Below are 22,575 nucleotides of genomic sequence, written 5' to 3'. Positions count from 1 at the left end.
TGTCACTATAAAGCTGGAAGGCAAGCCTAGCATTCATTCTCTGGAACGATGATGGGTCCAAATGAGCAGCTGTCAGCTTGGGGCAGGCTATTAAACCCATATCCTGATAGATCTTCTTTGAACAGTTCCTTATAGAAATTGAAATTAATGATTTTGTCATTATAGTGAAGTTCTACTTTATCATGAAAGTGGTTTCTTATGTATTTCAATACATGCACGAAGTCGGAGAAAGCCCAGATCTTTCTCTTAACATCTGCAGGATTAATTATGTGAGTTTATAAATAACTTGTCTTGGCACTGAGTCCTAACAATTTCCAGGCCTTTTTATTTGTCTGACTACCACCACATGTAAATCCAACTACCCTTGCCCCAGCCTCTTCTAACAGCAAAATCACCTGTATTGGAATTTTTGCAAGAATGTCTCCTTCAGTAGCATTTCTGCGTTTATAAAGAGCAACTGGTTGCACCCAATTATGCATAAAAGATACGAACATGAACACAGTGCGTGATTTGCACGCAAGTTCTTCTGGAGGTCTGGCGTGTGTTCACCTAAATCAACTAAACCATCTACTTTATGGGAAAAACTGTTGAACTGGATTTCTTCTCTTAGCTTAACTTCATCAAAAATAAAAACACCATAACGTGAATTATCATTCTCATCCTTAAGAAAATCTGAAATAGCATTTATGCTATGCGTATTAACTCCATAAGGGCAATTAAGCCCTTTACATTCTCAAGTGACTTTCTGAGGGCAGAGGCAAGAGGTCATGTCGCCGACAATGATGGAATTCTTTCACTGATTTTATTCTCAATAATAAACTCTAAAATGAATTCATTGCTGTACCCCATTCCATTAGAAGATTTCACCTGGCATTTCTTAAGCATGGTATTTATTATCATCCTTTCCTTCTTGCTAAGGTGTTTGTTATCTCTATAATTAATCCCTTAACTGGGGAATAGTTTCATAACATCAACCAGCCAGTGGGTAATTATTCAGCGCAACGCGCACTTTTGGAATGGGTGCGGTAGCGTGCGGCAGATGTAAATACAAAAACAAAGCCTACGGCACTACAGCACTTGAAGGGCCTTGGAATACCAAGCGACCGCTGCTCAGCCCAAAGGCCTGCAGATTATGAGGTGTCGTGTGGTCAGCACAACGCATCCTCTCGGCCGTTATTCTTGGCTTTCAAGACCGGGGCTGCTATCTCACTGTCAGATAGCTCCTCAATTCTAATCACATTGACTGAGTGGACCTCGAACCAGCCCTCAGGTCCAGGTAAAAATCTCTGACCTGGCTGGGAATCGAACCTGGGGCCTCCGGGTAAGAAGCAGGCATGCTACCCCTACACCACGGGCCTGCGTAGATGTAAATACTCAACAGAAATATATATTTTACTTGATTTATTTAAATTATTAGTAATCTAGTAGAAATTCAATAGCATTATGTTATTACCGTTTTTCTTGTTAACCCGTAAATATATACATATATACACAGTGTGTTCATACAAAAGTGAATTTAAAAAGTGTTCCTTTCATTATGACATTTTTCAAGTTTTCGGATATGCACCAATAGGTTCTACATACTTTCTGGTTCATAGGTCATTCAGAAATTGCGCACAGTGTGGTAAATACAGAAGCAAGGGCAAGCACAAAGTCCCAGGTCACATTCCTCACAGTAGTAGACAGTTTCCCGTCGCCTCTGGTTTGACAGGCACACAACACAACGTTTTCTTGAGTGATTCCTACATCCGGTTGGCGGATTCTCAGATAATTCAACGTCTTTCCTAACCAAGCCATTATCACGTCACACGGAACAGTTTACCATCATGTACAGACCAATTTACAAAATATTATCAGAACATGGACAATGGAGTTCGCAGAACAAGTGTATCGTAGTAACAACAACGATGACAACTCGCAAATTTAAATATTTCAATGTACATATACACAAATTATTTACGAAGAATTTGGCGCGGACCGTACGAGGCAACACGAGACAGCTGTTGGACTGCCGCCTAGGCGCGAACTACCCGACTGGCGTGAGACTGGATAGAAATGAATAGGACAGCAATAATCACATCTAATATGAATGGAATTTGTTTTAAATTACGATAATAGATGGCAGAAGTGATTAAGAATAGACACCTATAGGAAGCTAACCCTATGTAAGAACACATTTAGAAGTACAAACTCCTAAAGGCGTCAAACCCAATACTCGTGCGACAGCTGTTGACGCCTTTAGGCGTAAAAACCAGTTAAGGGGTTAAATTCCTGTGTATTTCTAACCTGCTTCTCCAATAAATTAATTCTCATTTTTGCTGAGTCTAGACTCGATCTAGCTCGAATTAAATTTCAATTAGTATTTTTTAGGTGCCTTTTGAGCAATAATATTGTATTTTCGGCATCAGAAAGCACACTGAAATAACCCAAATTTTGATCAGCATTAGACTGACCTTTTAATTCTTCATTCGCTGCTACACTCCCGTCTTCAATCTTCTTTTTTCTTCTCCTAGTGGTGTCTAGATTCTTTTTTCTGTTGGGAGTTTCACGGGACTTAATCTCACTTGAAAGGTATTTTGGCAAATTAGGGAAAATGTGAGGCACTGCTCCTGGACGTAATTTTCATCTCACACGAGCCATAACCACTTTTTCACCATTCGCTATAAAATTATCTGATTTTACTATCAAATCATCAGAGAAATGAACTTGACAAATTCTACTATTACTCGTTAACACAGTATCCTTTGGTGGAATAGCTCTGGCCCATTTTTCAAATTTATTTCTACCGTTGGGTGGTGAAAAGAATCATACCATTAATACTCTACCATAACCTAACTTACAGCCAGGCACAAAACAGTACAGCATGTTGAACTATTAATTTATTCACGCCATATAACACGTGCTTTAAGTACACAACACACAATAAACTGAGTTTAGGAACTGAAAGCAAAGAAAATTCAACTTATTGACTTGAAATATCTCGCACAATAACGTCCCCTGCAGTTCCCTAAACATGACTTGCCGCTACTGCCGGAGCACGTGTTGGACACCGTCGCTTGCAGTGGCGGGTCCACAAACTACCATGCTCTAACGGTTGAGCCATCACACCGGGTTCTTCTATTTGTCATGGTGAAACTAAAAGGGTAATTCTGAACTAAACAGAGAGGAAGAGATAATTATCGGGACTACACCCAGTCTCATAATCAGCTGTTTCAACACCATCAAACATGCGCGACAAACAGTCGGCAACAGTGTTGTCCCTTCCCCTGATGTGTGCAAGAGTAAAATTATATGAAGACATTCTGAGAATCCAGCGAGCCATTCTTCCTAACTTTTTGACGTTTGCACTCATCTAAGACAACGCCCGATTGTCAGTGTGGACCCAAAAATGCCGATACTCGAAGTACGATTGGAATTTCTCGACGACAAGGACTACGGCTAAACATTCCTTCTCATATGTGGAATACCTAGTTTCAGAATCGAGTAATCTCTTCCTAAAGTAGGCAATAGGAGCCAGATTATCATCCTCAACCTTTTGATTCAGTACAGCGGAGACAGCTATGTCACCAGCGTAGCACTGAAGGACAAATTCACCATTGAAATCGGGACTGTAATACGGGGACTCGACAGAGGGTGTCTTTAAGTTGACAAAAGGCTGCTTCTTGAGCATCGCTCCAGAAGAATCAAATATTTTCCTTTTTAGAGAATTTAAAGGGGCTGAAATTTCACAGATGTTAGGGATGAAGCTACTATAAAATCCAAACATGCTGAGAAATCTACGGACACCACGGAGATTTCCTGGCCTGGGGAAGTCACGAATACATTAACTCTGTCAGGATTAACAAAGATGCCGGACCCAGAAATGTAATTCTTTTGGAACATAAAGATACTTTCTCAGGATTGATGGTGAATCCATGTCTTTTCAATCTGATGAAGAATTCCCGAAGATGGCTAATATGGTCCTCACTGGTGTTAGAATAAATCACGACATCGTCTAAGTATGAAAACAGGCAGGAAAATTTCAAATCACCGAAAACAGAATCGAGGATCTGACTCAACACTTGGCCACCTACCGAAATGCCTATAGGTACCTTATTGAATTGGTACAAGCCAAAGGGAGTTGCAAAAGCTGCAAATTCATGGCAACTGGGTTCGAGGGGGATTTGAAAATAGGCAGAATTAAAATAAAAACGGAATAATATTGGGCCTTTCCAAAAGATTGAAGTGCGGATTCGATGGTTGGGAGAGGGGAAACTGTCAAATATTTAATTGCGGTTCAGAGATCGATAATCGATCACGAGGCAAGGCTTAGCCATCCTTCTTGGGAATCAGAAAGGCCTAATCAGAGTGCCTAATGGGAGTATGGTCTTTCAGTCTAATACAATATGAAAATTCTTTAGCACAACCTAATTTTGCGGTAAGCACATCCGGGAAATAAATTAGGAGTTTAAGTCCGGAGGCTTGATTGTCGGACAGATCACACAAATTGATAAGAGGACTGTGGTTCGACACAAAACATAACAGTCTATTATTGGCAGGGTACTCAGATAGAAAGCTCTCGTTAGAGCGGAAACGAAAGGCGAACGAGCAGCTGATGAAGTCAATGGACAACCCGGTAGCTAATATGAAATCAGTACTCAGCATCAGGGGAACAGACAGTTTGGGGACAACATTGAAATTCCAATCCTAAGAAAAGTAATGAATTTTGAAATGGATTTTGGTACGTTTTTTAGGACACATGCGCCGACCGTCGTCTGACATGTAGGTTATAGAACATTCGCGATCTCGAAGATCTTTTATATTTATTTCCTCCAACACAGATTGATTTACGAATGAACTAGAGGATCCATTATCAAGCAAAGTGTATACAGAACGTGAACCAGAATACATTTTGGGCCAAGGTGACGAAAAGGGGTGTCAACAAATTTGGCGATGAGAAAAGGTTTGAGGCACCAGTGGTGGGCCTTCATGTTGGTGCGGGGTTAGTTTCCCCAGTTTCCGTTACATCGCGGGCAAATGTTGCAGAACACGCCAGCTAGACTACATTGATAGGATTTTGAATTACATTGTTTGAAGACGTGCCCATCCTTTCCACAATTCCAACATATAATAGAAGTTGCCGTCTTGCTACGGGGAACATTCTGATCAACGAGAGCGCTGGCTACGCGACTGGGTGAGCGAGGGGACTCGAAGTGGTCGACAGGGCGTTCAGTAGATGACGCACGGGCGAATGGCTCGGCAAAAGGGACTAATTTTGATGCAGAACGACAAGCGATATCAGGAAAAGGGCAACTGGAGGGCGGCGGCGGAGGTTTGTATAGGTGATTCGATTTGAGTGGGCTCGTATTCGCGGCCTAGATTCACAATGTCGTCGGCGCTGTTTACTTCCAACCTTTTGATAAACAATTTGTAATTTGGGGCTAGATTTTGATAGAATGTATCAAAAATTTCCGTCTCGTGAATTTGGAGATCCAAGCGATTGAACAAGGTGAGGATATCGGTCGCATACTCATCAATAGGTTCCCCAGGACCTTGTGTCCTATGAAGAATTTCCTGTTTTAACATGAAATTCATGTCTGAAAATCAAAACCTAGTTTTAAGCTCCTTAGTAAAATGGGACCAACTATGGATTTTATATTTTACCAAACAGAACCATTTGCTCGCACATCCCTCTAACATACCAGGAATAACAGGGATAAAGGAATCTAGGGGCATCGAGGCACATCCTACGACATCTTCGACCCTCTCCAAAAAGTCACTAACTGAAAACCCTTCTCCTCACCGGAGAACCTCAAATCTCACTTCCGAATAACATCAAGAGCAACGTTAGAGAGAGGCATACAGTTAGTAATCGGATGTGAAATATGACATACAGGGTCACCGCTGGTATCAGAGATGAGTGCATTAGGTCAATTGTTTACCGTAGCATTGGCATTGTTGTTACCGTTATTTGAATGAACGGAAGAGCCATCATTTGATGCGCTCAAAATGTTTTGTTGATCAACACGAGGAGAGTTTATACTCGCAGGGTCTTGTATATTCTCCATATCGTCAGACAAAATAGGTAATGTGGAGGGTAATACACAACAATGGTAAACTTAAAAACCAAAATTATACACAATATGCAAGGGGAAGTATGTCACAAAATAACATAAGATCCATTCATAGTAGTGTTGTACAATCATAAAGAAAAGGGGTCGAGTTGCAAACGAATTCAGCTCTGTTTCACAAAATTCAACCTATCGATGAAACCTTCCAGCCACGAACCGCACTCTGCCTACCACTTCACACACCCCCACCCGCTACAATAAGACATCAAGATACACAACATAATCACAAATACCTGCCTCACTTACCTCTCTTCATAAATTGTTGTGGATGGACTGGAACGAACTAAAACAGTTCGGAGCTGGACCCACGCGTAGATAAGAAGGGGACAGAAGGACAGAAAGGCAAGAACCCATAACCTGCATGAATAAAATAATGGATCAAAAATGGGGTTTATTATCAACACACAATATTAAAATGAAAACAAGAAAATGGGAAGCTGCTTTAAAAGTTACTTACATAATTGCAGGCAAACAGCACATTGATTAGGACCATGTCCAATAACATAGTAGGTTTTAGTATATCTCGGCACAATTCAGTTCAGTACGACCACATATGAATACAGGCTTGCTCCGAAAATGCATGAAAATGTGATGTGGAACACGTTACCAAAGAAACCAGAAAATGGAACCACCCTGGGATAATATGTTGTATAATCGTATAAATACGAACCGCGCACATTTCAAAAGTTAGTATTCCCGTGCTCCAAACGAACATCAACTCAATGCTAGCGCGTCACAAAACAATGCAAAAGCACAGCCTCCCGAAGGAGCAGAAGCAGTATTCAAGATGATGTTGGCACAGTTACAAAAACAAAACACAAGCGCCAACAATAGAGCAGATAACGGCCTTGAAATATAAAAAAGCACATCACACAGGCCCAAACCGGCCAAGTAAAACGAAAACAGAAAAGGAAAAGAAAAAAAAAAAATTAAATTAAGAGATACGGAGAGTACTATAAACCGCGCTCAGGCAAACAGCACAGGCACGCACACATACGTAGGGACAAGAACGGAGACCCAATATAAAAGTCGACCCAGACTAGGTCGGCGTGTCAAGGCACGCCACATACATCATGGTATCACGAGCTTCGTTTGAACACCACAGATACAATGCTGGACCACCGCAATAATAGGCAAGGCTGATCCAAATATAATCGTAGTGGTCATAACTTTCGTCGACCCGCTACCTGGGACATCTAAATTGCCTCACGTGGACAAACATGGATTGAACCCCGTAGCGTGAAATCATACAACATACCAATGCTCAAACATGATTCAAAATGATGAGAAAACAGAAGGGCATGGTCTCAAAACCCACAAACACACACACCCAAACAAACGGATAGGTGGAAACCGCTCTCCGCTCTTGCGCGTGTGCACACAAACTAAAGAAAAAATTAGAACACACACAAAATAAATTAACTAAGAGCCCGCAAAGACAGGTAATAAAAGACTACCAAAATGCAGTCACATACAACCGTTCTTGTAACTATGGCACATGAAATAAATTAAAATGAAATACCTGGGAGCAGCCCATCCGGAATCTCAAAAATATTTGTCAATCAGAATAATGACTCCCAGCAGAGAGCCGAGCGTTGAAATAAGTAAATCCAAGGTAGGAGCACTTTGTAGATCAAGAAGTGCATTTTAAACTCCAGTCTGCTCATGATTTTTGATCCCTCAAGTGTTGGTTTCATGAGCTGACTGACTTAACACTCGGGAAAGGAGATACAGACTGAATCACAACACAGATGGCTAGAGCGCCATCTTCAAGGAGAAACTATAAGTTTCACGTCACATTTTGGTAATGTTATCGCTAATGGCGACGACAGTCAAGGAGAAGTAAAAATAAAAACAGTGCATCACCAAGCAGGCTTGGTTCAGCACAGATGACAGCGGTTGATGTAGTGTTCCTCCACAGTGAAGGGTCCACAGCACATTCTTCTCATGTCTGTTTATTTATACCAGTTGTCCTTCATGATGTGTTTCAGCTGGTCCTTAAAACGCTTAAGAGGGGCTCCTTGAGGTCTACTGGTGGGGAAGCCTGGTATCACCCATGCGATGAACATGGCCTAACCATCTCAGTTTATGAGCGATGCTTGTTGCCTCACTGCTATTTAGCTGTGCTTTGTCGAGAACTGCCGTGTTGGTCACAGTCATCCCACTTAATATTGAATGTGTATATCACTTTTTGTTGGTGGAAGTGCTCAAGTTTTTTGATAGCACGGCGGAAGAGTGTCCCAAGTTTCACAGCCATACAGTAGCAGGGAAATGACAATGGCTTTGTACACCACGAGTTTGGTATGCAGTTTTAGCTCGTTATTCATGAAGACTCTGTGCATTAACCATTCGAATGCTGCATGAGCAGCCCCAATTCTTTTATCAACGTCTTGTTCGCAGGTACACCGTTTAGACAAGATGCTTCCAAGATATGAAAAGTGATCAACCTGCTCCAGTGTTGTGACTAAGATGGAGATACTGAACTCAGGAAGAGTCAATGTGGCAGGTTGTGCAAGTTCCTTAGTTGTTTTTTTTTGCATTAATGGTAACTAGGATACATCTTTGTGACCTAAGTCTTGCCAGAATGAATAGGCCTCCATCAAAACGAAACTTAATCTCTATGCCTAAGTTGTTTGCAGATGATTCATGCAACATGGCAGCCATGTGCAGTCCAGAGTGTGTTGGAGCAAGCACCCAGCCTTGTTTCAATCCATGAGTGATTGGGAATGAATCTGATACTACTGAGTTACCATGAAGAACCTGTCCAGGCATGCCATCATGAAGAGCTTAAACCAATTCCACATACTGTTCAGGACATCCAGAATGTCTCAATACTTTTGACATAGCAGATCTTGGTACTGAATCGAAGGCTTTTTCCAGATCATAGAAAACTAAGCTTCTCGAAACCGACTTTCAACCTATTAGGTTGTGTTATGTACATTTAATATGTGTTGAAGATATAAGTACAGAACAAAAATGGCCAACCAGACACCAGTGGGATCTGAACCCGCAACCTCCCGATTTCGCATCGGTTGCTCTACCAATTGAGCTATGGTAGCCTAGGTCATCTTTGTTCTGTTGGAAAGGATCTGAGCTACAGGTCTGGTACTACTACCATCACACTGTAGAGTGAAAGTCGGTTTCGATTACACTGCGGTCGTGTAAATTTTATATTCATTAATTAAGCTTCTGTTGCTCTCTGCATTTTTCCAGGAACTGTCTAGCACAGATCAGATCTGTTGTGCCTCTGGAGGTTCAGAAACCACATTGAGACTCAGGCAAAATCCTCTCTGAAATAACTTGGAGTCGGTTTAATAGAATTCTTGCGAGAATTTTACCTGCATTTGACAAAAGCAATATACCACGGTAGTTCCCACGTACGCTACTACCGCCTTTCTTGAAGATAGTATTGATGGTAGCATTCTTCAGGTCGTCAGATACTTCTTGAGTTTCCCAAATCAAGAGGATGTGTGTGAAAAGTCTAGTCAAAAGTCGAGGGTATACCTCCATGTTGTAACAGTTCCAGAGGGATGTTATCAGGACCAGGAGCCTTTTCTTGCTTTTAGTTTGGGTGCTTTTGTGAAATCTCTGTATGTGGGTGGAACTGCCATCTATGGTTGTTGGGGCTGCTGAGGGACATTACGAAGAGTCCTCAGCGACATTGGAGGTGCAATTTAGAAGCATAGAGAAATATTCCTTCCAATGCTCTAAAATTTTTCCATTATCAGTTAAAATGATGGAGTTGTTAGCAATCTTCAATGTTCCCGATGAAGATCGAATTGGACCATATATCTCCTTTATGCCAGCATAGAAGTTTTGCGGGTCACGGGCATCAAGTAGTCTTTGTAGTTCTTCAGCTTTTTGTTGCCACCAGTTATTCTTGATTTCCCTAATTTGTGCCTGACATTTTTCTTTAAGTTCCAGGAAATGTGATTTCTTTACATTTGGAAGACTGATCTTGAAGGATAGATGGGCTTACCATTTGGCATTGATCAGACACTTAGGGCCGATTGCAGAAACTGTGTTTACACAATGTCCATGGTTAAACAGTGCCTAAGTATGGCTGCCACATTGCAAGGATGTTATTTATCACTTAGACACTGTCTAAAACTGATGTTCAACCGGCTGAGAACACTGTTTAACCTCAAATGAGAGGAGTGAATCATAATCAGAGGTTATGTACCATGAAACATGTAATTTATATTATGTTGAGACGATTCCAAGAAAAAGGTTAGTGCAATGGCCTCTCTGTGGGTCACCCGCTGCGAAATCGCAGCAACTCATTTGAAATGTACGGGGAGGTAGAACTTAAAATAATATTTCACCTTTCAAGAGACTTGTTTCTTGAGACTGACAATGAGACTGACAAAGTGACAGTCCAGTAACTGTCAACTTGAATACAATTCTTGGCAACTGATATATTTTATTATACATGGGATAATTTCCATGGAATTATAGGTTGCTTCGACTACATACATGTCAGAATTACGTGTCTCAATCGCCAGAGGGCTGTCACATGCATCAACCAGCAGGGATTCACTTATATTTACTGCCAAGTAAGCACTCATAATAGTGAAAACTAAAAAGTAGGTTGCATGTGGTTGTGCTAATTCAGATAAGTTTTCGGCAGCTATGAAATAGGAAAGTGGTGGTGGTGGTGGTTGTTTAAAGAGGAGGACTGGGGAAGAAGCGCCGTGGTCATAGTAACAGCCCTAGTATTTGCCTGGTGTAAAATTAGAGAAACTACGGAAAACAATCTTCAGGGCTGCAGATAATGCGTTTCAAACCTATGATCTCCAGAATGCAAGAAGTAAGGTCCGTCTGAAAATAGCTAGACAACGAAAAATGATTTTCAAACACCACATTTATTTGCAGATTCTACATACTATATTCTATTTTTCAACATAGCCGTCAAGTTTGTTTAAACACTTATCATACCTTATTAAGTTTTGAATACCTTCTTCATAGAAACCTGCTGCTTCCTGTGATAACCAGGTGTTGATCTTGCACTGGGACAGTCTGTTTGTCCTTCACCTTTACATGTGAATGTGTATGTCTCCATTCCATGCTCTGTTGCTTTGTTTCAGGTGTGATATGCGAAACCCATGTTTAGTCTCCCGTTATGATACGACTCATGATGTCGTCACCTTCGACATGACTAGTCAAAAACATCATCGAACAATCAAATCTTTTGTTTTTGTGGTCCTCCGTTAGGAGTTCAGGGACCCAATGGGAGCACAGTTTCTCCTGTTTTGTAAAGCACTGACCTAGACGTGGCAGGAAAGGCGTTTGAGAGAGATGTTATTGTGAAGCATCTGTCCTCACGAATCTGCGCTTCAAGTGAAGCGATGTGTAAACATCCTTTCTCAGTTCAATACGGACAAAATGAAATTCCTATGTTTAAATTAAAAAAATTTAAATCAACTGAAGCCACCAAATTTTCTGTGATCAGAGATGGGCGACCAAATCATGGATGTTGTCACGGCCATCTTTGAAGTCTCGTACCCACTTATGCACTTTGCCTTCTCTCATAGCATTAGCACTGTACACTTAATAAATCTGTCGGTGAATGTCTGCAGCAGACAGGTTCCTTGCCGACAAGAACCGCATCACTGACCGAACCTCGTACAGGGCAGGCGAGTCGATAATCTTGAACATTTGAGCAAGCACAGAACAGAATCGTACAGGTTAGCAACAGAGCTGCAGCTGAGCACCGTTGTTCCCGAGGCATTCCGGCACACGTCGCATGCGCTTGTTGTTACGTGCATGCGCGCAAACTACTAGGGTCTACAACAAAACCGCCCTTACTTAAAAACACTCCTTGTACATCTGTAAGGCCCGTACAACACATTCGGTTACACTTTACTATTGTTTCATCTTCCCTTCATCGAAGCTGTTTGCGAGTAGATTACACTCACCCGTAACAACTTTATAATAAAAGCTATACTTCCCTGTACGGTGTCATGTCGCTTTAGTGTCTATAATATTATGAGATTTAATTTCCACTGAAAGCGATATTCTTATCTGAGGAGCAAGTCATGCTCATGCTTAGCCGTATTTCAGTAATGTGTAGGAAGACAAACAGCTGATGGCGTTCGGCGAATTTCATTGGTTGAGAGAAGCAAAGAATTGCATGAAAGATACTGCTATCTCAATTTTCAAACCAATATTGAAACTTTAAATGAAGTCTAGTTAAACACCGGCTGAACGTTGTTTATGCAATGGAAGATTGTGCTCGGTTTAGACGTTGTTTATGTAGATGGTGTCTAACTAGTCATCGTTTCTGCAATTGGCCCTTAATTTCTTCATTATTTTCATCAAACTAGTCTTGTCTCACAAAACCAGTTGTTTCCTCAGCTGACTCAGTGATGACCTTCTGAAGCTTGGCCCACTCCTGGTTTGTACCATCACTGATGACTGGATGACTAGCCAGTTTGTTTGAGATTGCGTTTCTATAATCTGTAGCAATGGATGCAGTTTGAAGTTTAGAAGTATCAAATTTCTTTCTGGGCAGGTTGTAGATTGATCTTTTTGGTTTGTGACAGATTGAGGTTCTCAACCGGCAAAAAAAGGAGCTTATGATCTGTCATCACATTGCCTGGTGATAATGTAGTCAAGGAGTGCTCAGCAGGTTGTAAAATTGGTCTTTAGCTTCTACATCAGCATTCGAAGTGGGAGCATATGCGGAGATGAGTGTCATAGATTTAGCTCCAGAGTGGGATTCGGAGAGTCATAATTCTTTCGCTGATAGCGGTTGGAGTGGTGGAAAAAAGAACTTGATTACATAACAGATATTGCCAAGTTCAATGGCTTCAACACCAACATGATCAACAAAATCATCAACAAAGTAAAACTAAAATTAACAACAAATCTTTCCCCAATAAAACCCAATAAACACAAATACGCAACTTTCACATACACTAATCCAGTCATCCACCAGATAGGCAACCCCCTAACAAAGCACGAAGTCAACATTGCTTTCAAAACGCAGAACACGAACCAGAACATATTTTTCAACCAGAACTCTGTCAACCCAAGAAGAAACCACTACGCGGGCTCAGGTATTTACAGACTCACCTGTTCACAATGCAACTCCTCGTACATCGGACAAACTGGCCGAAGCTTCCAAACCCGTTATTTAGAACACTACAATGCCCAAAAACATAATAAATTTTCCGCAATGAGCACCCACATGAGGGACACTGGCCACCACTTCACCACAATAGAACAAGACTTAACAATCCTAAAAAAAGTCGAGAAAGGCAAACTAATGACTGAGTTTGAGAACCTATACATCTATCTAGACCAACACTTCAACAAAGATAAAAACCTCAACGAGATAATAGATTTTTAAAAAACCCTTTATGAACAAATTCCCACCTTACTACAAAAAATAAATTTTCAAGGCAACAACTTGTCTAAAATCTTCAATACCACATTAACTAACTCACCCAGCACCTCGACAATTACCCCCCTACCCCCCACCTCCCCCTTTCCGACCAATTCCCCCACACACAACGACAGCAAGCCCACACATCCTCCCACCCAAGCACCTCCCCCTCCACCACGACCCCACCGATACAACACGAGAAAGAAGAACCACTCGACCTTCAAAAACAATACAACTCCCAACACAAGCAAATAACATTCATCACATTAACAAAAGGCATCAATATTATCCGCGTAACTTTCGGTTCCTTGTCCCCCCCCCCCCCCCCCCCTCTTTTTATAAACCAATACTACATCAACCTGTACTCCCAATACGCAACAAGCTCGCCCCTCCACTCTACCTTCCTCCATTCTGACAGCTCACCTTTGCGCATGACTCCGCCCATGCCCCTCCCCCCCAAAACTCTCCACCCCTCCCGCCGCCATTGCTAACCGCATGTGCGTATTACCGACTGAGCCTCCTTCATAGTCCACCAATACTCATCAACAATTACCTCTCAGCGACACATCAGGTATGTAACATAACATTCACTCTTCATTACTTACCATAAACCTTTCTTACACACCAACTAATACTATTAACATCTCAATTACAGATAACTTCCACTTCATACAATACAACTTTCAACAACACGCCGGAACCCAGCGCACATCGGCACAAATATGGCGTGCCACTACGGCTCCTCTTCGCAGTCAGAATGAGAAGATGCCTCACCCCAGCTTTAATGCTCTGACTCTGCAGTTGCCGTATACATTCTAATCTCTCCACAACAGTCCACAACACAAGCAATTCTATTCTATCTCACCAGACCAGTAAAGAACAATAACTTCATCCCGAAGTCCGCCTTACTTTATTCCACGGAACAATATCAATTTGTCTCACCGGCATTTCACACCGATGTCTTCACATCACATTCGATGCTACAGAAGTCAACTAAAAGAATAAGCGAAAGTTTCAACCCGCAACATTTTCCTAATTAGCAATTACCCACTAATAACTGTCCCCATTGTTGCCGTTCAAACGCACGGAATACCCATGAATCTCCATCCACACTGACCAGTCTCCGTACCGATCTCGGCGCTGCAACTGGAAAACTTTCAGCTTGATGCCTATAAAACCTCATTTGGCTATGAAATATTTCCCTACCCCCGGTGATTTTAACTAAAATAAACTGCTCTACATATTTCTGAAATGTCAATGCTAATTCCCTCTTCCAACCTCTAAAACATCAGGACGCACTTGGTACTAAAATTTTTTATCCTTGCACACCAGCTGCTCTTGTGTAATTATGTATATAATTGTAAATTCTCAACTATTCAATTAGATAATGTAATTACTATATAGTTACCAACCATTGACATTACTTTTTATTACAAACATTTACGCTGAATGTTATAATGTAAAAAATATTTTTAAAACTTTATCTCAACTGTTCAATTGAACAATGTAAATACTGTATAGTTACCAACCTTTGACATTAACTTTTGGTTACAAACATTGACGCCGAACACTACACCTTTTCTCCCTTAATTGTTATAATGTAAATATTTTTAAACTTTTTATTTTCCTATGATTGCGTCAACTGTTTCTCCAGAGCACCACTGCCGAACTCTACTATGTTAATTTTAGGCATTGGTGCAGACTTTTCATCTATAAACCTATATGTTCAACCATCACTTTTGTACAACTATTTCCCATACTTAATTTTTGTATGTGTGTTAATAATATGTATTAATTTGTACATGTCAACTACTAACCAGTTACCTGATTTTTTACCTTGAGGTGATATTTTGACTGATGATGCCCTCAATGAAGGGCGAAACATGTCTCAAGTGGAATCAATAATAAATTCCTAATTTATAAAATTTATATGTATTGAATAGGTGGAAAAAACAAACCTTTTAGCATCCTACAAAGAGATAGGAGATTATAAAGTGTACCTGACGGGTGTTAGAAAGGGAAGGGCAAAGTCTGGAGAAGGGCTCTTTATCAGGAATACCATTGCATGCAACATAGCGAATGATGTGGGTAGATTTGTCAGTTGGAGGAATTAGGACAAGAATTGTGTCCGTGTATTCACCATGTGAGGGTGCAGATGAGGATGAAGTTGACAAGTTTTATGAAGCATTGAGTGACATCGTGGTCAGGGTCAACAGCAAGGATAGAATAGTGCTAATGGGCGATTTCAATGCGAGAGTTGGGAATGGAACTGAAGGATACGACAGGGTGATTGGTAAATGTGGGGAAGATATGGAAGCTAATGGGAATGGGAAGCGTTCGCTGGACTTCTGTGCTAGAATGGGTTTAGCTGTTATGAATACATTCTTCAGGCATAAGGCTATTCACCGCTACACATGGGAGGCTAGGGGTACCAGATCCATAATAGACTATCTTAACAAACTTTGAATTCAGGAAATCTGTTAGGAATGTACGAGTTTTTCGCAGATTTTTCTATGATACAGACCACTATCTGATCTGTAGTGAACCAAGTATCTCTAGGCCTAGGGTAAAGAAAGTTAAATCTGTCTGCAAACGAATAAGGGTAGAAAATCTCCAGGACGAGGAAATTAGACAGAAGTACATGGGTATGATTAGTGAGAAGTTTCGAACAGTAGAAACTAAGCAGGTTCAGGATATAGAAAGTGAATGGGTGGCATACAGGGATGCTGTAGTAGAAACAGCAAGGGAATGCCTAGGAACAACTGTGTGTAAAGATAGGAAAAGGCAAACATCTTGGTGGAATGATGAAGTGAGAGCAGCCTGTAAACGTAAAAAGAAGGCTTATCAGAAGTGGCTCCAAACAAGGGCCGAGGCAGACAGGGATTTATACGTAGATGAAAGAAACAGAGCGAAACAAATAGTTGTTGAATCCAAAAAGAAGTCATGGGAAGATTTTGGTAACAACCTGGAAAGGCTAGGTCAAGCATTAGGGAAACCTTTCTGGACAGTAATAAAGAATCTTAGGAAGGGAGGGAAAAAGGAAATGAACAGTATTTTGAGTGATTCAGGTGAACTCATAATAGATCCCAGGGAATCACTGGAGAGGTGGAGGGAATATTTTGAACATCTTCTCAATGTAAAAGGAAATCATCATGGTGGTGTTGCAAACAGCCAAGCTCATAGGGAGGAGAAAAATGATGTTGGTGAAATTATGCTTGAGGAAGTGGAAAGGATAGTAAATAAACATTTTCATAAGGCAGCAGGAATAGATGAAATTCGATCTGAAATGGTGAAGTATAGCGGGAAGGCAGGGATGAAATGGTTTCATAGAGTAGTAAAATTAGCGTGGAGGGTTGGTAAGGTACCTTCAGATTGGACAAAAGCAGTAATTGCACCTATCTATAAGCAAGGGAACATGAAGGATCGTAACAACTATCGAGGTATCTCATTGATTAGTATACCAGGCAAAGTATTCACTGGCATCTTGGAAGGGAGGGTGCGATCGGTGGTTGAGAGGAAGTTGGATGAAAACCAGTGCGATTTCAGACCACAGAGAGGCTGTCAGGATCAGATTTTCAGTATGCGCCAGGTAATTGAGAAATGCTACGAGAGGAATAGGCAATTGTGTTTATGTTTCGTAGATCTAGAGAAAGCATACGACAGGGTACCGGGGGAAAAGATGTTCACTATACTGGGGGACTATGGAATGAAAGGTAGATTACTAAAATCAATCAATGGCATTTATGTTGACAATTGGCCTTCAGTGAGAATTGATGGTAGAATGAGTTCTTGGTTCAGGGTACTTACAGGGGTTAGACAAGGCTGTAATCTTTCACCTTTGCTGTTTGTAGTTTACATGGATCATCTGCTGAAAGGTATTAAAGTGGCAGGGAGGGATTCAGTTAGGTGGAAATGTAGTAAGCAGTTTGGCCTATGCTGACGACTTGGTCCTAATGGCAGACTGTGCCGAAAGCCTGCAGTCTAATATCTTGGAACTTGAAAATAGGTGCAATGAGTATGGTATGAAAATTAGCCTCTCGAAGACTAAATTGATGTCAGTAGGTAAGAAATTCAACAGAATTGAATGTCAGATTGGTGATACAAAGCTAGAACAGGTCGATAATTTCAAGTATTTAGGTTGTGTGTTCTCCCAAGATGGTAATATAGTGAGATTGAATCAAGGTGTCGTAAAGCTAATGCAGTGAGTTCGCAGTTGCGATCAGCAGTATTCTGTGAGAAGGAAGTCAGCTCCCAGACGAAACTATCTTTACATCGGTGTGTTTTCATACCAACTTTGCTTTACAGGAGCAAAAGCTGGGTGGACTTAAGATATCTTAGTCATAAGTTAGAAGTAACAGACATGAAAGTAGCAAGAATGATTGCTGGTACAAACAGGTGGGAACTATGGCAGGAAGGTACTCGGAATGAGGAGATAAAGGCTAATTTAGGAATGAACTCGATGGATGAAGCTGTACACATAAACTGGCTTCGGTGGTGGGGTCATGTGAGGCGAATGGAGGAGGATAGGTTACCTAGGAGAATAATGGACTCTGCTGTGGAGGGTAAGAGAAGTAGAGAGAGACCAAGACGACGATGGTTAGACTCGGTTTCTAACAATTTAAAGATAAGAGGTATAGAACTAAATGAGGCCACAACACTAGTTGCAAATAGAGGATTGTGGCGACGTTTAGTACATTCTCAGAGGCTTGCAGACTGAACGCTGAAAGGCCTAACAGTCTATAATGATTATGTATGTATGTATGTACTGTTGTCATTCCACGCAATCTCTCCACTGACAGCTCGGAATATACAACATATAAATAGCATTTATTTTTGATTTCCACCTGTACATATTTATGTATTGAATAGGTGGAAAACAAAAATAAAAATTGTATGCAATAATTCATATCAAGTTTCAATACGGGTCTGAACATGAGAATAGTTACGTACAACATACCACTTAGTCAAGCAGCTTGTCACCTTTCTCTCAAGTCTTCCCAACCCAAACTTTGCAACATTTTTTTAACGCTTCTCTGTTGTCGGAAATCACCCAGAACAAATCGAGCTGCTTTTCTTTGGATTTTTTCCAGTTCTTGAACCAATTAATCCCGATGAGGGTCCCATACACTGGAACCATACTCTAGTTGGGGTCTTACCAGAGACCTATTGCCCTCTCCTTTACATCCCTACTAGAACCCCCAAATACCCTCTTAACCATGTGCAGAGATCTCTACCTTTTATTTTCAATCATATTATGTGATTACCCCAATGAAGATCTTGCCTTATAGGTACTTACAATGATCCCCAAAACGAACTTTCACACCATCAACGCAGTAATTAAAACTGAGAGGACTTTTCCTATTTGTGAAACTCTCAACCCGACTTTTAACCCAGTTTATCATCGTACCATTGCCTACTGTCCATCTCACAATGTTATCGAGGTCATTTTGCAGTTGCTCACAATCTTGTAACTTATTGCTTCCGAATTTGGCCAACTGTGGACCTCGTGAAACTTAATGCTTTCTGGTCAGTCTTCTTCTTTTGTCTTCCCAGAACTTCTTCATTCGTTCACTCCTTATTTTTCTCTGCTCCTCAGATAAGATAAGGCATTCTGAACTGTACAGCCCCTCTGGTTTTACAACGACGTTGTAGTGTTTAGTTTTGGCTTTGTATGATATTGCCCGTTCATTGTACCTCTTCTGTGTCAGTGTAGGCCAGTTCCAATTTTCTAGCTCTTTCCTTGTTTGTCTAATCTTGTGACTTATTTATTACTCTGTACAGAATAACATCCGCAAAAAGCCTTATCTCTGATTCCACTCCTTTACTCATATCATTTATATATATAAGAAAACATAAAGGTCCAATAATACTGCCTTGAGGAATTCCCCTCTTAATTATTACAGGCACAGATAAAGCTTTGCCTACTCTAATTCTCTGAGTTCTATTTTCTAAAAACATAGCCACCCATTCAGTCACTCTTTTGTCAAGTCCAATTGCACTCATTTTTGCCAGTAGTCTCCCATGATCTACCCTATAAAAATGCCTTAGATAGGTCAATTGCGACACAGTCCATTCGACCTGAATCCAAGATATCTGCTGAATCTTGCTAGAATCCTACAAGTGGAGCTTCAATGGAAATAACATTTCCTAAACCCAAACTGTCTTCTATCAAACCAGTTATTAATTTTGCAAACATGTCTAATATAATCACAAAGAATGCTTTCTCAAAGCTTACATGCAATGCATATCAAACTGACTGGCCTGTAATTTTCTGCTCTATGTCTATCACCCTTTCCTTTATACATAGGGGCTGTTTAAAGGTAAGACTGATAGAACTGAAGACGCAACAGTAATCTATAACTGAGGTCCTTCAATCAGTTGAAACTAATAGAGGATAAAATAATTTAGAAGATATCTGACAAAGAACTTATCGAGAGTTTGCTGTACCATGTTCCTTAAATTAAGGGTCTCCTTAATTTAGGGCTCAAAATACTGACTATTTGAAAGCTAAAATGAGCGGCATTGTGTTTCTGCACTGATAAGGACTGTATCAAATGTTTTAGACCTTTTTGTATTTTTTGTTGGGTAACATTCATTAGGGTCCCTGGAGCTGTAAGATATGAACATCAAGAACCTTAAATTGACATATTATACAGGATCTTTGTAATGGTAAACATAAAATCAAGCTACAAAAATTCTTAAACATACACAAATTACTTATTGATGCAAAAAAAAAAAAACCATACATAAAAAGTATCTATTTTATGTTGAATAAAGTATCGATAGATTTATTTATTCACAACCCTTTGTCCTTTGCCAGCTGTTCACAGCACATATCCAAAAATTCCACCACCAACTTCAGTGCACTTATTGTCTCTTTTGGCAGTAATACAGTTTGATTAGCTGTTTGGAATTCATCTTGGCTTTCTCTGTAGACCTTTTCATCCATCTCCATCAAGCTTCTTGGAAAACTTCAATAATTTAACGTTTAGGTACCTGTTTACCCCATCAGACCAGATCCATACATTTGTGTGGTTCGGGCTTTTTTATATTGTCAACATATTCTCAATGCTGTATTGGACTGCAGTTTCCTACCAGTTTGGATTCTGAAGTGTTTATAAATTACATTTGTTGGAATGACAGTGCGCAGTAGAAATAGGAGAACCAGGTACCCATGGGATCTGAACCCATATTTTTGTTCTATACTTAACATTTCTTTGGCATGTACTATATGAACTGAACACAACCTAATACGCTGAAAGTTTATTTAGAGTACAAGGCAGTTGTGAAAATTAATTATTCATTCGAATTGACCCATAGCAGGTGACAGGCTAGTAGTTCAGATCCTTTGCAAAAAAACAGATGGAACCTAGACCACCATAGCTCAATCTGTAGAGTATCCAACACAGAATCAGAACGCTGCGGTACAGTCCAGTTGTGAAAATTAAATATCCACTTAAAATAGTTTCTGCATATTCAGCTTGTATAAGGTTGTATGACATTGTTCAAAACACTTGTAATATCAAGTAGTATCAGATTACAACTAGAGTAAAATTATATTCAGTCCTGAGTGCTTTCATCTGATTCTGACTAGTACGTGTCAGGCAGTTGTAACTTCACACCCAATGAAAATTAAACTTGTGTTTATATGAACTCTTTACTGCTGCCTCCTGAAATATTTACTTGCAACACCTTGTATTGGGAATATCACTGTAGTTGGTGTTATTTTAAGCAGCTGGAAAGAAGTTTATATTTTCTAATCATAATATATTTAATATAACATTTCTTTTTTTTTTTTTTTCTTGTGTAGTGCCAGCTGCAACTGGGTCATGGCCTGTGAGCAGTAGTTCTAGTGTTGTGAGTGGCTCAGTGTTTGGTTCTCCATCTCAGAGCGTGTTCCTCAGTTCAGGAAATAGCTTTGCTGAGTCTGGTTCTGCAAATCCTTTCACAGGTATGATATAAGAAAGTTAACTTTATTTCATTTACTTATAGAGTTGCCAGCTTTTTATTCATTTTCAAGATGGTTTTCAAATTGTGCATTTCTTGAAGTTTCCCAAGAGTGTGTATAAGTTGAAAAAAATCACAAATTTGCAACATTTTAATTTTCACCACACAAGTGTGTGTTTATGGCAAGAACATACCTGCCAACTTTCTTGATTTAGGCGGGAGACTCCCGATTTTCGACAGTTTTTCCCGCCTCCCGATTATTCTATCTTTTCTCGTGATTTTAGCTTACTTTTTAGTGAACTTCAAAAATTTGTTTTCAAATCCCGCCATTTCAGCTTTTTTAGGCCAGTGGCTGGAAGTCCTTAGCTCATTGGCCGCTTTCAAACAAAATATCTACGTTTATTAATGCGAGAAATGTGCGCGAATGTGCGATGTTTATTGAAACCTGTATATCGTGACGCGTATATTGATTGTCAATCTCTCATTCTCGCGTGCTATGTTCGTGTTCGTTCACATCAGTCTAGTAGATTCCATCCTCTTTGGTCGATTCTAGAAACTAGTTGCTTTCTTAGTAATTTAGTGACATAATTTCAATGATAACGACTAGTGGCTTTTCTAGAGATTTTAGGAGCCATCTGGAGACAATTCTGAGTAATTTTAATTTATCTCAGTATAAATAAAATAACAGTTTTGCCTGTACATTGCTTAGAATTTTAAAATGATATTTCCGTTCCGGTAGTGACCATAGTAACAAGGGGAAATGTCCGTTTTAATTTTCTGTCATTTCTGTCTGTTTTTATGTGCGTACGCAGGCTCATGACGAGAAAACGGCTGAAGAGAATTTAATGAAAATCGGTATATAACATCGGGGAATAAGTCGCTACAATCTAGGCCATAAATAGTTTTATTTACGCGGAGTGAAATGGTAGTTTAGGGGAAGGCCTAAAATTTAATTCTCAAATATTTGTTATTATTGGCCCTAGCGATAAATAAACTAAAGTTATATGTTATTAAATTTCTATCATTTATGTCTGATACATTTTTACTGAACCGGCTATGATAGAACACAGGCATAACAATGAGAACGCATAAATAGCACAAAATGAGCATAGATAGATAGATAGATAG

At 40.2% G+C, this 22,575-nt stretch overlaps 1 protein-coding gene across 2 annotated transcripts in view; it reads left to right on the top strand.

Annotated features, from left to right (window-relative positions):
• Positions 1-22,575, top strand: part of LOC136877156 (arf-GAP domain and FG repeat-containing protein 1) — a 272,539-nt gene that overhangs the window by 135,487 nt on the left and 114,477 nt on the right. For both annotated transcript variants that reach the window (XM_067150965.2, XM_067150964.2), the window contains exon 7: positions 21,311-21,451. In XM_067150965.2, the coding sequence (XP_067007066.2) occupies positions 21,311-21,451 (141 nt within the window). The remainder of the gene's footprint in view (positions 1-21,310; positions 21,452-22,575) is intronic.

This window comes from Anabrus simplex, chromosome 7 (assembly GCF_040414725.1).
Source record: "Anabrus simplex isolate iqAnaSimp1 chromosome 7, ASM4041472v1, whole genome shotgun sequence".
NCBI classification, from domain to species: domain Eukaryota; kingdom Metazoa; phylum Arthropoda; class Insecta; order Orthoptera; family Tettigoniidae; genus Anabrus; species Anabrus simplex.
This window is presented reverse-complemented; position numbering and strand designations above follow the sequence as displayed.